At 46.0% G+C, this 18,388-nt stretch overlaps 1 protein-coding gene across 2 annotated transcripts in view; it reads right to left on the bottom strand.

Moving 5' to 3' along the window:
- Positions 1–18,388, bottom strand: part of LOC140198171 (gamma-aminobutyric acid type B receptor subunit 1-like) — a 289,471-nt gene that overhangs the window by 30,629 nt on the left and 240,454 nt on the right. For both annotated transcript variants that reach the window (XM_072259164.1, XM_072259165.1), the window contains exon 15: positions 7,595–7,745. In XM_072259164.1, coding sequence (XP_072115265.1) covers positions 7,595–7,745 — 151 coding nt within the window. The remainder of the gene's footprint in view (positions 1–7,594; positions 7,746–18,388) is intronic.

Raw genomic sequence — 18,388 nt, 5'->3', positions numbered from 1 at the left:
ATCCTTCAGTTTTCTAACACTCCCTGCCTCGAATGCAGTCAACATCCCAGTCCAGGAGGGATTCTGAGGATTTGTTGTTCTCTGATAGGAGGGGAGGGTTGTGGGGCCGGATGGGGTGACAGAGATGGGTTGGGGAACATCACACAGGGGTTTGAGTCATGGAGCTGTAGAGCATAGAAACAGACCATTTGGCCCACCAAGTCAATGCTGTTAGTTGTGCCAATCTAATCTGATCTCACTTACCCCTGCAATCCATGTCCAGCTGTTTCTTAAATACGATGATCTCCATATCTCTGCCTATGTTACACCCCCATTCCTGATTCCGACCACCCTCTAGGGAAAAGAAAATCCCCCTCAAAACCTTCTACCTCTCACTTTGAACCTAAGACTTCTCATTTAAGTTACTCTTAATATGGATAAAAAATCATTTACCCATATACATTCCAGTTAATTGGTTTTTCGGTTAAATGGGGCAGCTGCTTATCTGGGACAACTCTCAAAAAACAAAAACTAATCGAGAAGATAGCTGGGTTTCCCTGTATGTGGCTCCTCCCACTTCCTCCAAACTAAAGGTGTAGCTATGGGCACCCGTATGGGTCCTAGCTATGCCTGTCTTTTTGTTGGGTTTGTGGAACAATCTATGTTCCATGCCTATTCTGGTATCTGTCCCCCACTTTCCCTTCGCTACATCGACGACTGCATTGGCGCTGCTTCCTGCACGCATGCAGAACTCGTTGACTTTATTAACTTTGCCTCCAACTTTCACCCTGCCCTCAAGTTTACCTGGTCCATTTCCGACACCTCCCTCCCCTTTCTAGATCTTTCTGTCTCTGTCTCTGGAGACAGCTTATCCACTGATGTCTACTATAAGCCTACTGACTCTCACAGCTATCTGGACTATACCTCTTCTCACCCTGTCTCTTGCAAAAACGCCATCCCTTTCTCGCAATTCCTCCGTCTCCGCTGCATCTGCTCTCAGGATGAGGCTTTTCATTCTAGGACGAGGGAGATGTCTTCCTTTTTTAAAGAAAGGGGCTTCCCTTCCTCCACTATCAACTCTGCTCTTAAACGCATCTCCCCCATTTCACGTACATCTGCTCTCACTCCATCCTCCCGCCACCCCACTAAGAATAGGTTTCCCCTGGTCCTCACCTACCACCCCACCAGCCTCCGGGTCCAACATATTATTCTCCGTAACTTCAGCCACCTCCAACGGGATCCCACCACTAAGCACATCTTTCCCTCCCCCCCTCTCTCTGCATTCCGCAGGGATCGCTCCCTATGCAACCCCCTTGTCCATTCGTCCCCCCCCATCCCTCCCCATTGATCTCCCTCCTGGCACTTATCCGTGTAAGCGGAACAAGTGCTACACATGCCCTTACACTTCCTCCCTTACCACCATTCAGGGCCCCAAACAGTCCTTCCAGGTGAGGCAACACTTCACCTGTGAGTTGACTGGGGTGATATACTGCGTCCGGTGCTCCCGATGTGGCCTTTTATATATTGGCGAGACCCGACGCAGACTGGGAGACCGCTTTGCTGAACACCTACGCTCTGTCTGCCAGAGAAAGCAGGATCTCCCAGTGGCCACACGTTTTAATTCCACATCCCATTCCCATTCTGACATGTCTATCCACGGCTTCCTCTACTGTAAAGATGAAGCCACACTCAGGTTGGAGGAACAACACCTTATATTCCGTCTGGGTAGCCTCCAACCTGATGGCATGAACATCGACTTCTCTAACTTCCGCTAATGCCCCACCTCCCCCTTCCACCCCATCCGTTATTTATATACACACATTCTCTCTGTCTCTCCTTTTTCTCCCTCTGTCCCTCTGAATATACCTCTTGCCCATCCTCTGGGTCCCCCCCTTGTCTTTCTCCCGGACCTCCTGTCCCATGATCCTCTCGTATCCCCTTTTGCCTATCACCTGTCCAGCTCTTGGCTGTATCCCTCCCCCTCCTGTCTTCTCCTATCATTTTGGATCTCCCCCTCCCCCTCCAACTTTCAAATCCCTTACTCACTCTTCCTTCAGTTAGTCCTGACGAAGGGTCTCGGCCTGAAACGTCGACTGTACCTCTTCCTACAGATGCTCCCTGGCCTGCTGCGTTCACCAGCAACTTTGATGTGTGTTGCTTGAATTTCCAGCATCTGCAGAATTCCTGTTGTTTGCGTTCCTTGACTGTATTAGTATTGTTTTGCTCACTACAGTTTCAAGCATTCGGGGTTTGGTGATGCCAGAAATGGCCAGGAGTGAAAATGAAACTGCAGTGGCATGCAAAAGTTTGGGCACCCCTGGTCAAAATTTCTGCTACTGTGAATAGCTAAGCGAGTAAAAGATGACCTGATTTCCAAAAGGCTTAAAGTTAAAGATGACACATTTCTTTAATATTTTAAGCGAGGTTACTTTTTTATTTCCATCTTTTACAGTTTCAAAATAACAAAAAAGGAAAAGAGCCCGAAGCAAAGTTTGGGCACCCTGCATGGTCAGTACTTAGTAACACCCCCTTTGGCAAGTATCACAGTTTGTAAGTGGTTTCTGTAGCCAGCTAAGAGTCTTTCAATTCTTGTTTGGGGGATTTTCACCCCTTCTTCCTTGCAAAAGGCTTCTAGTTCTGTGAGATTCTTGGGCCGTCTTGCATGCACTGCTCTTTTGAGGTCTATCCACAGATTTTCAATGATGTTTAGGTCGGGGGACTGTGAGGGCCATGGCCAACTTGTGCCTCTGGTAGTCCATCATGGATTTTGAGGTGTGTTTAGGATCATTATCCTGTTGTTGAAGCCATCCTCTTTTCATCTTCAGCTTTTTTACAGACGGTGTGATGTTTGCTTCCAGAATTTGCTGGTATTTAATTGAATTCATTCTTCCCTCTACCAGTGAAATTTTCCCCGTGCCACTGGCTGCAACACAAGCCCAAAGCATGATCGATCCTCCCCTGTGCTTAACAGTTGGAGAGGGGTTCTTTTCATGAAATTCTGCACCCTTTTTTCTCCAAACATACCTTTGCTCATTGCAGCCAAAAAGTTCTATTTTAACTTCATCAGTCCACAGGACTTGTTTCCAAAATGCATCAGGCTTGTTTAGATGTTCCTTTGCAAACTTCTGATGCTGAATTTCGTGGTGAGAAATTCATGAATTTTTTGGAGAGAAAAGGGTGCAGAATTTCATGAAAAGAACCCCTCTCCAACTGTTAAACATGGGGGGTGGATCGATCATGCTTTGGGCTTGTGTTGCAGCCAGTGGCATGGGGAACATTTCACTGGTATGGGAAGGATGAATTCAATTAAATACCAGCAAATTCTGGAAGCAAACATCACACCATCTGTAAAAAAGCTGAAGATGAAAAGAGGATGGCTTCTACAACAGGATAATGATCCTAAATGCACCTCAAAATCCACAATGGACTACCAGATGCGCAAGCTGGCCATGGCCCTCACAGTTCCCCGACCTAAACATCATCGAAAATCTGTGGATAGACCTCAAAAGAGCAGTGCATGCAAGATGGCCCAAAAATCTCACAGAACTAGAAGGCTTTTGCAAGGAAGAATGGGCAAAAATCCCCCAAACAAGAATTGAAAGACTCTTAGCTGGCTACAGAAACCATTTACCAGCTGTGATACTTGCCAAAGGGGGTGTTACTAAGTACTGATCATGCAGGGTGCCCAAACCTTTTCTTCCGGCCCTTTTCATTTTTTGTTATTTTGAAACTGTAAAAGATGGAAATAAAAAAGTAATCTTGCTTAAAATATTAAACAAATACGTCATCTTTAACTTTATGCCTTTTGAAAATCAGGTCATCTTTTACTCATTTAGCTATTCATAGTAACAGAAATTTTGACAAGGGGTGCCCAATCTTTTGCATCTTTTGTATTTCACTACTTCAACAAGGTAGGAATTATTAGTGTTTTCAACATTCATCTTGAACGTTACAATAAAAATGAAGATTTGGGGGATACAATTGTTGAAAGTATTGTATGAAGGCAGTCCATTATCTGCACTAGCTAATTTTATTCACTTATAATCAATCACAAGAACACGACAGTGTGCTGGTTGTCCATCATATTCAACGATGGCAGTGAAACCTGTGCAGGAGGGTTTTTAAAGTGGAAAAGCCTTTGCACTGGGACAGATCCACTCTCTTGACCTCGGAAGTCTGGGTCCAGTGGTACAAATAGTTGTCACAGACTGAAGTCTTCCTTAGTTGCAGTGGATAACCATGACTTCTGTGCCTTTTCATTGCCTTTGCTCACCACAAAACATTGTACAATTGCCTTCTTGGCCATTGCATCTCACTACTGATTTCATCCATGCAATCTGCGGGATATGACCTCACGTGCTAGGACAGGCATGTCCCTATTTTACTGGGGTATGATGCCCACTGGCTACCCTCACCTGGTTTACCCTGCCTGTCAGTGTACCGAGATGCGGCTGCCGTCACATGCAAACATCCACTTGGAGCCACAGATGAGAGGTAAGCTTCCGATGGGAATCAAAGGTGAGTGATCTGCTCCAGAATGGAGACAATAACAAGCCCTTTAACCAGAGGTGCTATCTCTCCCTGGACACCTCCTACACGACAGGATGAATTCCTCCTTTGATAACTATTAGGAACAACTACACAATTTTATAGTACTGTAGTAGCATTGAGAGTGTGCTAATTTGTTCTGTATTTCATTTAAATGGATATTTTGTTGCTCACTTAACTGGTTGTTTGTCTTTTTTATGCCTTTTCAACTATTTTCATGAAACTTCATCTAACTGGGGCAGCTGCTTAAGTGGGCCAAAATGTACTGGTGTCAATGTACTGTCCCAATTAATACAGTGGATTCTGATTAATTGGGACACATCGGGATCAATATGTTTTGGCCCAATTAAGTGGCTGCCACAATTATCCAAAGTTTTATGGAAAGTTAAAACGGTGTAAGAAAGACAAATTACCATTAAACTGAGTAACAAAGTATCTACTTAAATGAAATACAGAACAAGTTAGGAGATGAACAAAACTAATACAGTACTCTAAACCTGTGTACTGGTTACTAATAGCTACTGACGGAGGAATTCTTCAAGTATACGCCAGCGCATTCTTTTGATTGTAAATGAACAAAATCAGTATAGGCACCCAGTGTCTTCACTTGAAGCAGTGTCATAATCAAACAATAAATTTCCTAGCCCTGGTTCAGTTGTGTCATCCTAATCACTTTCCTCACCTTCATATTCCTGGCCTCGGTGCTTTGATACAATGCTTTTGACGAATGAATCCCCAAATCTTCATTTTCATTGTAACATTTAAAATGACTGCTGATACCTTCAAGTTCTGCATAGTTCCTAACTTGTTGAAGTCGTGAAATCGTTTCATTTTATTCCCGGCTGTTTTCAGCACCTCCAAGCTTGAATGCTTGAGACCACAGTATCTTGCTGTTTACTTCTCACCTATCATTGTCAAACAGTACAGCCTGTAAAAGGTTAACCCTTGCATTTACTTCCTTGGCTGTTGAAGGTGTTAGTAGATTTTCTTCAATTGCTTTGAGAATGTGGTTCACCAACTTTCCGCAATACGTTTTAACATTTTTTTGATTCCCATATCCATTGGTTGCAACAAGGATGTTGCATTAGTAGGCAGAAATTCCAGCTGGATGTTTCTCAAACATTCTACATCAGGGAGTGCTGCATAATTGTCAACAAGCAGAAGAATTTTGCTTGATTTCCACTGTAGTTCCATATCCCAACTCATCAGTCATTTTCTAGAAATTTCAGAAGTTATCCACGCATTCTTATTAGCAGAGTACTTGACTGGTAAACCATTCACTCGTAGTCCCTTGAAGCATCGAGGTTTAACGCTTTCCCCAATAACCAACTTTTTTTTTATCAGTTCCTGACATATTTGCACAATCCTATTATACGATCCATTGCTTTCTTTGAACCTAACTGTGTTGTGTGTTTGTAGCAAAGGGAACCATCCAGCCAGGCATGATTTTAAAAAATGGCCTGTTTTATCTGCATTGTAGAATCATCTACACAAAATTTTTGAAGCAAGTCGGGGAGTTTTGTAAATTTCCATGTTTCTGCACTTGCAACATCAGCACTACCCTTCTTGCCATGTGCCTTCTTGAATCTAATGTGGTGCTTACATTTCCATCAAGACAACCGACCATCAAGACAACCGACCATCTATTTCTTTAAAATCTTCGTGACCCAGCTTTTTAGCTAACTCCTCTGACTTGCATTTTAACATTGGTCCACTGAAATGCACACCCCATCCAGTTACAATGGAAAGCTATTGATTGAAGGCCACTTCAAATAACTGGATCCTTTGCTTCATGCTTACGTTTTTGGGGTGTTCCCTGTTGTCCCTCTTGCAATGCCCATTCTTCTCGCAGTTTATCTTGCTGATGTATCGTGTGTGCAATTGTAGATTTCAGCACTTCTGTTATCTCTGCCACCTAACAATGAGTGGTGTTAGGCAGATGGATTTTAATTTGGTCCAGCAGGGTATTTTTTTGGGTTAGTGTCAAATCTTTTCGAGGCATCTTGGCAAGGGTCTCAATTTTTTTTTAAGTCAAAATTTTAAAAAATATATCAATTAACTGATGGCCCAATTAACTGGAATCTACTGTATATATAGACAGCTTTTAGAATCAGCATCTGACGTGCCAAATAGATAACATAACACAAGCACACGCAACTGACACAACTGTTCACTCTAAGCGCAGTGTAGTTTCTAATGGCCGCACAAGTGCATGTAACTGGCCTTCTCCTGCCCCAGTTAAGTGGCATAGTGTCCCAATAAACTAAAGGGATCCCGTCTATTTTCTCGATTTGTTTTTATTCTTTAAGAGTTGTCCCGAATAAGCAAATGTCCCAATTAACTGATGGCCCAATTAATCCACTGTATATATAGACATAACCAGTGGATTCTGGTTAATTTGGCCCATCGGTAATGGTACAGAGGCTGCAATGCAGAGGATGGTAAGAGGCTACCTTAACAGAGGCTTACAGATCCATCCTGCTCTATCACGGCTACTAGTCTCCCCACCACTAAGGACATCTTCAAGGTAAGGTGCTCAAGAAGGTAGCGTCCATTACTAAAGACTGTCACCACCCAGAACATGTCCTCTTTTCATTACTACCATTGGGGAGGAGATACAGGAGCCTGAAGATGAACACTCAACATTTTAGGAACAGCTTTCTCCGGATGCTCCGGTTTCCTCCCACGTTCCAAAGACGTACGGGTTAGGGTTAGTAAGTCGCAGGCATGCTTTGTTCGTACCAGAAGTGTGGCGGGCTGCCACCACAATCCTCACTGATTCTATTTGATTCAAACTGTATGCTTTGAATTTCGCTGCATGTTTTGATGTACATGTGACAAAAAAAAAACCCAATAAATAAATAAATAAAACTTCTTTCCCCCCACCCACTCCCCCATCAGAGTTCTGAACGTCCATGACCTCTCCATTCCTTTCTTTTGCACATTTCATTTATTTTAAATTTATAGCGATATCATTTCTGTGCATTACATTGCTAAGTCGGTGATATTAAGCCTGATCCTGATCTTGACACATTCGGTGAAGCCTCTTCCCCTGGCGCCTACTCACCGCACGTTACTGTTGTAGATGTTGAAGGTCAGGCAGATGATTCCCAGCAAAATCCCGAGCCCAGCCAAGACAGAGACAGACACAAAGAGCTTCTGTGATAGGTACCGGAATGTAGGGATGACCTTGGTGTGGTCGGCAGGTGGGACACCACCTGTGAACAGAGGACAAGAGAGGTCAAGGGATTGGAGACACGAGGGACTGCTGGACGGTCTCAGATTCAAACAGCAACCGGTGGGGTTTGTCGGTGTTTTGGGTCAAAACCCTACATCAGGACTGGGATTCAAAGAGTGTAAGGAGTGTGTAGAAAGTTTAGGATCTGATGCACGGTTTCAACCTGAAATGATGACCATTCCTCTCCCCCCACAGATGCTGCTCAGCTTGCTGAGTCCTTACAGCAGCTTGTTTGACTGTCAAGAGAAAGGGTCCACTGCTGATACTTCAGAGAGAGAGAGAGAATAAGAAAAGGAAAGAGAGTGAGCTATGAGAGCGAAAAGGAAAGAGAACGAAATAGAGAGAAAGGAAGAGAGAGATAGAGGAATGGAAAGAGAGAAAGAGATAAAGGCAGAAAGCGAGAAGGAGGGAAAAAGCAATATAGAGACAGAAAGGGATAAGAGATGACAAGAATTGAGAGAGGAAGTAAAGGCAAATGGTAAATGCGGGCTCACTCTTAAGCTTTAAGAAAAAATTGGATAGGTACACAGATGGGAGAGGTCTGGAGGGTTATGGACTGGATGCAGGTCAATGGGACTAGCGGAATAATGTTTCAGCACAGACTAGAAGGGCTGAGTGGCCTGTTTTCTGTGCTGTAGTGTTCTATGGTTCTATGGCATCATTGATCCAACGGCAAAATATGTATTGACCTGCATTTGTATTTTCTATATAGATTTTTTTATGAATCAAGTATATCCATGAAATAAAATTACTAGGGAAAGGTAAGAAATAAAAGGGGAAGGAAGAAACAAGTATTTTAACAGCTTTTCGCACTATGTCACAGCATTATAGACTTTAGAGAACAGGGTATGAAGGTGTAATTAGTGGAACAATCACTCTCAGCTCAACCAGACTCCAGCCTGTGACACCTCATGTATTCATTAATCTATATATAAATTCCCAGAACCCCGTAATTAGATTCCAGCTGCAATACACTCTCTCATACCCATTGTTCTACATGTATATTACATATCCAATTCCCTTGATCAGATTCAATTTATAATCTCTGGATTTTTATTAACTTCCTCCTTGATATTTGATTCATGCTTAATTCATCGGGTCGATGATTATGTGTTGAACAGGGTGATCCATGCTACACAGAGTGGGGAGAGGAGTAAATTACTTTGCGAGGAACAGGCTGCCTGGTGTTTGACTGTGAGTAGCGAGCAATGGGTGAAAGGTTTATTCACCAACACTGGACAGCACAGTGGTGAACATGATGCTACTACAGTGCTGGCAACACCCGTTAGGGTTCAATTCCTGCGGCTGCCTGTTAGTTTGTACGTTCTCCCCATGACTGTGGATTTCCTCCCATATCCCACAGGCGTACAGGTTAGGGTTAGTAAGTTGTGGGCATGCTATGCACCGGAAGCGTGTCATCACTTGCGGGCTGACACAGCACAATCCTCGCCGATTTGATTTGACGCAAGCAACGCACTTCACTGTATGTTTGGATATTGCTATGCACATATAACAAATAAAGGGAAACTTTAAACCTGCGATCTGTGTCTGACTGTCAGTGGAGAGTGGTGGTGAGGGAGAGGGTTAATCCTCCCTGAGTTCAAGATGTGTCTAACTGTCAGTGGGGAGGATTAATTTCTCCCTGATTACAAGTCTGACTCTGAATGGAGAGTAATGGTGGGGGAGAGGGTTAATTGCTGCCCTGCGTACAGGCTGGGTCTGACTGTGATTGGAGACTGGGGGCAGGAAGGGGCTTAATCTTTGGCCTGGGTACAGGCTGGGTCTGACTCTGAATGGAGACCAACGGCGGGGGAAAGGGTTAATCCCTGCCCTGCGTACAGGCTGGGTCTGACTGTGATTGGAGACTGGCGGCAGGAAGGGGTTTAATCCTTGGCCTGGGTACAGGCTGTCCCTGACTGTGATTGGAGACTGGGGTCAGGGAGACAATTAATCCCTCCCTGAGTACAATCTGTCTCTGACTGTGAGTGGAGAGTGACGGTAGAGAAGAGGGTTGATCCCTGTCCTGAGTACAGGCCAGTGTTTGACTGTGATTGAAGAGTTAGGGTGAGGGGAGAGGGTCAGTCCCTTCCCTGAGTACAGGCTGGTTCTGATTTTGAATGGGGGAGCAGTAGTGGGAGAGAGGGTTAATCCCCTCCTCTGGGTACAGACCAGTGTCCCGCTCTGGAAAGTAGTGTGTGAGAGGGTTAAATCCTCTCTAGTTATGGGCTGGGTCCAGCTGTGAGTGGATAGTGGTGGGGTACAGGGTTAAAGAAGAAAAAAAAAGAATTGCCATTGCCAAAACCAACTTCCAAAAAATGAAACCCATTTTTACCAATAGACACATTTCTATGACAACAAGGCTTAGGCTACTAAAATATAACATCTGGCCAATCTTGCTGTTTGCTTCCGAAACATGGACTATAACACCAGAACTCCAAAGAAACTTAGAAGCAACAGAAACGTGCTTTCTTAGAAGAATGCTGAAAATATCATATAGAGATAGGGTAACTAATGAGACAGTTCTAAAATGTGCCCATACAAAAAGATCTCTAATGAGAACATTAAATGAGAAGAAACTTAAATTCCTGGGCCATATCATCAGAAAGGGAGAAATAGAATGCCCTACATTACAAGGCCGCACGCCCGGGAAACACGGAAGAGGAAGGCAAAGAAGAAAATATATGGACACTGTGAAAGAACTAACAGATCTGAGTGTCTGAGATATTGACGCTGCGAGGGATCGTTCGATATGGAAAACCATGATCGCCCATGCGTGTAACACGCAGGCACATGAAGAAGAAGAACAGGGTTAATCCCTTCCCTGCATATAAGCTTGATCCAACTGTGAGTAGGCAGTGGTTGAGGGGGGAGGGTAGGTAGAGTTAATCGCTGCCGTAGGTACAGGTTGGGTTCGACTGTGATTGGAAAGTGATGGGGAAGGGGTTAATCCTCTGCCCTGGGTACAAGCCAGGTTCAAATGTGAGTAGAGGGTGGTGGGGGTGGGGGGAAGAGTTAGAGTTAATCCCTGCCTTGGGTTTAGGTTGGGTCTGTCTGTGATTGGAAAGTGTTAGGGAGGGGGTTAATCTTTGCCCTGGGTACAGGTTGAGTCTGACTGTGACTGGAGAGTAGTGGGGAGAGAGCTATTTTTTGCTCTGGGTACAGCCTGGGTCCAATTGTGATTGAAGAATGGTGGGGAGGGGGTCAATTCCTGCCCTGGGACCAGGCAGCGTCTGCCTGTGATGGGAGACTGGTGGGAGAGGGTTAATCCTTGCCCTGGGTCCAGGCGGGGTCTGACTGTGATTGGAGACTGGTGGGAGAGGGTTAATCCTTGCCCTGGCTACAGGCCAGTGTCCGACTGTGAGTAGGGAGCAGTAAGGGGGAAGAGTTAATATCCCACCCCGGGAACACATGGGCTGGAGCGGAGGCTGCAGGAACCCTGAGGATGATGCCCTTTATCCCGTGGCGTTGAAGGGAGCCCATTGTGGAGCTCGGCTCTGAACTGCTCTTCGGCATTGAATTCACCATGGCAACGGCCCACAGAGTCTCTGCGGCAATCCACCAGGTTGCCATGGCGACCCAAATGAGCGGGCTGAGCGCCAGTGCGACTGAGAGTGGTTTCCATGGGAACGGAAGGACAGAGCTCTGACACACGGGCCCCTTCCTCCCACGCTCCCAGTGATGGCTCGGTACAGACGGGGTCCCTCGTCCAGACCGGCTGGCAGCACTGGGGTCTCCACTAGCCTCAGCCACCCAACCACCTTCCCAGGAACAAAGCTGCCCCATCTCTACCATGCAAACCAAACAACTCCTCATCCTCAGAGTGACATCAACAGGGAGGGGGATCCAACACGGGGTTCAGAGTCATAGGCTAATAAATCCATAGGAATGTGTTCTGGGCTGAAATTCAACCCAGGGGTTCCGGAGGTCAAAATATAGAGTAACAGATCGCTGAGTTACAGGCTGAGGTCTAATACAAATAAGTCAATACTCAGGAGTGAGATATAGACTGGAAGCTAATCCAAGGGATCAGGGTGGTTTAGACATAGAGTACTCGAGCCCTGGGAGTGAATTACAGGCTAGGATCCAATCCACGGTTTCACCGGGTTGATATATATAGAATAATCGATTCCTGGGAGTTAGTTACAGGCTGGGATCTAATTCAGGGGTCAAAGGGGCTTATATATGGTATAACAGGTCTCCAGTAGTGAGTTAAAGGCTGAGATCTGAGTAAGGGATTTGGGGCTTTATACACAGAGTAGTGGACATGGGAGGGTGTTACAGGCTGGGATTTAATCCAGGAGTTCAGGATCTGAACTCTGTGTACAATAGCAGTTACGGAGTCTGGTTTACATGCTGGGGTCTGATTTACAATGCGGATGGACGCAGTTCCTGAAGCGGGGGTCGTACGGAGCTGGGATGCTCTGACGGCTGCCATACTGATGAGCAGCAGAATCTCCAGCTAATTACTGGAGCTCCGGCCTGCTGTAGTAAGCTCCATGATGCTTCTGTGCACAGCACCGCAGGCAGCTGCCTGATCTGTAATCAGCTTCGTGGTGCTGAAGACTCAGACAGAGGTACCAACCTGCTCCCCTGTTCCAGCCACAGTGGGATCTCCCCAGGCCTAGATTCTGTGGGAGTAGAGCACGAGGGGCTACACAGTGTGTCCTCCCTCCCTTTGCCTATCCAGGAGTTAACCCTAGATCTCAGCTACAGTTTACTGGCATAATACTATTGAATGGACCTCTTGTTAGATAAGATGACCTCACAATCTGTCTCATTACGATCTTGCATCTTATTGTCTACCTGCACTGCACTTCCTCTGCAGCTGTTACACTTCATTCCTCTTACAGTTGTTGTTTTACCTTGTTCTACCTCAGTGCTCTGTGATAGCTATGAACAGTATACAAGACAAGCTTTTCACTGGATCTTGCTACATGTGACAATGATAAACCAATATCAATTCCAATTACGTGAGGGCTAAACTTCTGTTGCTGTTCCTTGCGGCGCATCGGGCGGCATTTTTTTTGCCGCTTCCTTAGCATTTTGTTTGCTTTTACCAGGCCGAGTTGCCAGCTCGACGCTCAACCCAGCGCGGATGGAAAGGGTGCAAGGAGCTGGCTGGGTTCGAACCTGGGACCACCCGCCTCGAAGTCCAGTGCTGATGCCACTACACCACCAGTCGGCAGCCTCAGTAAAACAGCATGATCGGAGACCCCACCCAACCCAACATTCTCTCTCCTCCCCCTCTCCCATCGGGCGGAGGATACAAAAGCCTGACGCATGAACCAACGATGGCTAACAAACTCCTGGATGATAAGATGGACCCTTGACCTCATAATCTAATTCGTCAAGATCATGCACCTTACTTTCTCTGTAGCTCCAACACTAAAGTCTGCATTCTGTTATTGTTTGCCTCATTCTACCTCAATGCAGTGTGTAATGATCTGATCTGTATGAACAGTATGTAAGACAAGCTTTTCACTGTCTCCCTGTACACGTGACAATAGTAAACCATGTCCAATTCGCTATAGCCAGAAGGACCAACTCTCTGCAGTCTCTGACATTAGCCGATATTCCCAGTGGGAACCGCTGTGTAGCTGGAGGTGCTATCTTTTGGATCAGGATTGGATAAAGAATGAGTGCAGAAGAGATCTTCAAGAATGTTGCTGGGACTCGAGGAACTGAGTTATGGAGAGAGGTTGGGCAGATTGGGATATTTTTCATTAGAGCATAGGAGACTGAGGGGTAATCTTGTAGGGGGGAGGTGTACAAAATCGCAAGGGGCATACTGTAGATGGGGTGTAAGAGCACAGGCTTTTCCCCAGAGCGAGGGGGCACGGGTATAAGGTGAGAGGGGAGAGGAGAGAGATTTAAGTGGAACCTGAGGGTCAGCTTTAACACCCAGAGAGAAGTCAGTACATGGAAGAAGCTGCCAGAGGAAGAGGTTGAGGTAGGTACATTAATAACATTTAAAAGGACCTTGGACAGGTATATGGAGCGGAAAGGTTTAGAGGGATATGGGCCAAATGGGATTAGCTTAGATGGGAATTTTATTCAGCATGAAGTTGGGCTGACACTGTGACCCCCAGAAACTGATTAAGTGCAGGTCATTTGGGCCCATCGACCTTCATCAAGGTTAGGGTCAATGACCTGGCTCAAGAACCTGCCTCCTCACGTGACCCTAGTCCCTCTCTGATTTGAGTGAACTCAGTGACCGAGTCTCCACGGGCCTCGTGGGGAGGGGGAAGGAGGAATAAATTCCACTGATGGGCCAACACAGAAACTGTGATGAGGATCTGTCTCTGTGCTGTGTAGCTCTGTGACACGATGATTCATCATCTGCAGAATGAAGAAGTTTCTACTCCAGGTAACAGACACCCGTGACCTCTGGTTCCAGGGCCCCTAACCAGCAGCAACACCTTCCCCGTAAAAGGGGGAGAAAATCAAGGCTCTCTTCTACCCCCCCCCCACCCCCACTGCCAGCGACCTTACCTGATCCTGCAGAATGAGGCTTCATGTGTGAGGTCAGGATCAGGGTGTGTACCCGAAGGGACTGGTCTGGTCCCACATTTTGTCCGCTTCAGTGTTACAGTAGGTGAGCAGCACGTGTGAAATGGTAGTGGGCCATGTGGCTCAGGATTGGAGCAACATGCTTGGCCTGGACTGGTGTGGGATGGTTGGATTGGTAAGGCTCTCCCGGTTGAGGGGAGGTCACTGGTTCAAAGTTTAAAGTTCAATGTAAATTTATTATCAAAGTGCATATATGTCACCAGGGACTACCCTGAGATTCACTGTTTTGCAGGAGTTCACAGTAGAATCAATGAAAAATTACACACAAAGACTAACAACCACTGTGTAAAGAAGACGAACGGTGGAAATAAAAGAAACAAACAAAGTACACATGCGTCACCATTTGCAACTCCGAGATTCATTTTCTTGCAGGCATACTCAGTAAATCCAAGAAACACAGTAGAATCAATGAAAACCCACACCCAAACGGATGGACAAACAACCAATGTGCAAAAGACAACACACTGTGCAAATACAAAAGACGAATAAATAAATAAGCAATAAATATCGAGAACATGAGATGAAGACTCCTTGAAAGTGGCTCTATAGGTTGTGGGAACAGTCCAATGATGGAGTGAGTGGAGTTACTCCCTCTGGTTCAAGAGGTTGATGGTTGAGGGGTAACAACTGTTCCTGAACCTGGAGGTATGAGTCATGAGATTCCTGTACCTTCTTCACGATGACAGCAGCAAGAAGAGAGCATGACCTGGGTGGTGGGGAGTCCCTGAAGATGGGTGCTGCTTTCTTGCAACAGCGCTCCTTGTAGATGTGCTCAATGGTGGGGAGGGCTTTACCTGTGATTTTCCGTTCAAGGGCATTGGTGTTTCCGTACCAGTCATTATACTCTCCACCACACATCTATAGAGGTTTGTCAAAGATCCAGATGTCATGCCAAATCGTTGCAAACTTCTAAGGAAATACAGCCCCTGGCATGCTTTTATCGTAATGACACTTACATGCTAAACCCAGGACAGATCCCCTGAAATGATAACAGCAATGAATTTAAAGTTGCTGACCCTCTCGACTGCTGATCCTCCAATGAGGACAGACTAGTGGAACTCCAGTTTCCTGCTCCTAAAACCAATAATGCCATTATTGACGACGTTGAGTGAGAAGTTGTTCTTTTGGCACAACTCAGACAGATTTTCAATCCCTCTCAAACATGTTTATTTGTCACCACCTTTGATTCGGCCAAAGACAGCGGTAACATCAGCAAACTTGAGTATGGTATTGGAGCTGTGCTTAGCATCATGGTCATAACTGTAAGCAACTCACACAAAATACTGGAGGAACTCAGCAGGCCAGGTACCGTCTATGGGAAAAAGCACAGTCGACGTTTCGGGCAGCATTTTGTGTGTTGCTTGGGTTTCCAGCACCTGCAGATTTTCTTGTTAGTCATAAATATAAAACGAATAGAGCAGGGGGCTAAGCACACGGCTGATGGAGATTGTGGAGGAGATCCAATTGCACACGAGGTATTGAGGCCAAGGTCTTGAAGCTTATTGATTAGTTCAACAGTTCACTGTTGTGGTGAGTGAAATTATCCACACTGGTCCATCAGCCTGACGGTTGAAGGGTAATAACTGTTCCTGAACCTGGTGGTGTGGGACCTCATGCTCCTGTACCTTCTTCCTGATGGAAAGTGTGCGAAGAGAGCTTGGCCAGGATGATGAAGGCCCTTTTTGATGGATACTGATTTCTTGTGGCTACGCTCCTTGTAGACGTGCTCAATGGTGGGGAAGTTTTTCCTGTGATGAACTGTGCTGTATCCACCATTTTCCTGGTCTCCTGGCAGAGGAGAGGGCTTTGGTCTCCTGGTAGAGGAAAGGGCTCTGGTCCCCGATGGATGAAAGGGAACTAGACCCTGATGGTGGGGAGGGAATTAGACCCTGATGGAGGGAGGGAACTGGTCCCTGATGGAGAGGAGGGAACTGGTCCCCAGGTGGAGGGGAGGGAACTGGTCCCCTGATGGAGAAGAGGGAACTGGTCCCCTGATAGAGAGGAGGGGAATGGTCCTCAGATGGAGGGAGGGAACTGGTGTCCTGGAATAGAGAGCTCCTGTCCACCTGGCAGAGGGGTCTCTGGTGCCCTGGCAGAGATGGGCTCTAGTACCCTGGCAACAGAGGGCCTGCTACCTGGCAGAGCCGGGCTCTGGAGTGTATCCGGTCTCGCGGTCAGGAGTCCCAGCAGTAAGCACTTGCTGACGTCTCCCTGCACCAAACAGGCTGTCATACATCCGATCCAGGCTGTGCCTTTTCCAGTTCACACAGTGCACTTGCTCCAATTCCCTCCGTCTTTTTTTTCCGCTTTCAACGCTGCATGACTAATGTGATTAATTTCCACACAGACAGACAGAGCTGTTAGCGCAAACTGCTGAGATTCACCCGGGTCCTGTGCCGTGTTAACTCCTTACTGATCTGCAGCAGTAACCTTTTCACTGCAAGGCTCTGATTCAGTCCCAATGTAAACCCCACCGACCGACCAAATAGGAACTCACATTCTATCCCATCCCTTTACCATGGTCTTGGGACACAAGGCTATTGATGAAAACGTTTTGAAAATATTTAACCTTGTGTCTCACAGGGATCAGCCTGTTCTAGACACCCACCTCTCACTGTGTGAAAGGAAGCCTGCCTCATAATCCTCCTTAAGCTTTCCCCTCTCTCACATTAAATGCACAACCTCTAGTATTTGAGTAACACACACAAAATGCTGGAGAAACCCAGCAGGTCAGGCTGCACCTATGGAGAGGAATAAACAGTCAACTTTTTGGACCAAGACCTTTCATCAAGATCAGGACAGGGTCTTAGCTCAAAACACCAACTGTTTACTCCTCTCCATAGATGCTGCCTGATTTGCAGAGTTCTTCTAGCATTTTGTGTGTTACTCTAGATTTCCGGCATCTGCAGAATCTCTTGTGTCTCTAGTATTTTACATTTCCATCCTGGGAAGGAAGGTTCTGATCTTCTATCTCACCCATGCCTCTCATAATAATATAAACTTCCATCAGGTCTCCCTTTAGCCTCTGACACTTCACAGGAAATGACATGATCAGGGCCAAATTTTAATGTAAGTCTTCCAGGAATGGGGGAGGGGGGAGCAGTTTGGATGCGAAATTTTAGGGCTTTGATGGAATGGCCAGCAAGGATAGAGTGATGGAAATTTGGATTGGTCAAGAAGCCAGAATGGAGATCGCAGGTGACTACAATGACAGAAACGTGTTCCTATGCTGACCATTACATACTCATTTAGACTAATGTCAGTTATCACCACTTGATCCGTATGCTTTAGTGATTCAAGTGCTTGTTCAGACCTCTTAAATGTCCATCACGCAAACCAGCATCAGTTTCCTCCATTGATACTGCATAAACTACCTGCTGTCTCAGGGGAGTAGGCAACATATCCAGGATGGCTCCCTTCCTGGCTATTCTCTCTCCTTCCCCCTTCCAAGTGGCAGAAGATACAAAAGCCCAAGAACACATAACACCAGGCTGAAGGATAGTTTCTATCCTGCTGTTTTCAGACCGTTGAATGGAATTCTCATACACTAAAGATGAATAATTGATCCACCCCAAGCTAACTCGATGTGGCCCTAGCACTTTATTTGTCTACCGGCATTTCACTTTCTCTGTAACTGTAACACCATATTCTGTTTTCTTTTCACTACCTCAATGTACGGCATGATCTGCGTAGATGGCACACAACCAGAGCTTTTTACTGTATATTGGTTCATGTGACAATACATCACTGTCAAAGGCAGAATCTCAGATGGTGACAAGGAAGCTTACAGGAATGAGATAGATTGAACGGTGTTGCATGAGCCCCCTTGCACTCAATGTCAGCAAGACCATGGAATTGACTGTGGACTTCAGGAAGGGGAAGTCAGGAGAGCACACACCAGACCTCATCGAAGACTCAGCAATGGAAAGGGTGAGCAGTTTCCTGTTCCTGGAAGTCAACACCCCAGAGGATCTATCCTGAACTCAACACATTGATGCAATTGTGAAGAAGGCACGCCAGCCAGCTTATTTCATTAGGAGCTTGAGAAGATTT

This window comes from Mobula birostris, chromosome 5 (assembly GCF_030028105.1).
Source record: "Mobula birostris isolate sMobBir1 chromosome 5, sMobBir1.hap1, whole genome shotgun sequence".
In the NCBI taxonomy this organism is placed as follows: Eukaryota; Metazoa; Chordata; class Chondrichthyes; order Myliobatiformes; family Myliobatidae; genus Mobula; species Mobula birostris.
Note: the sequence above shows the minus strand (reverse complement) of the source record. Positions and strands in the feature narration are given on the sequence as shown.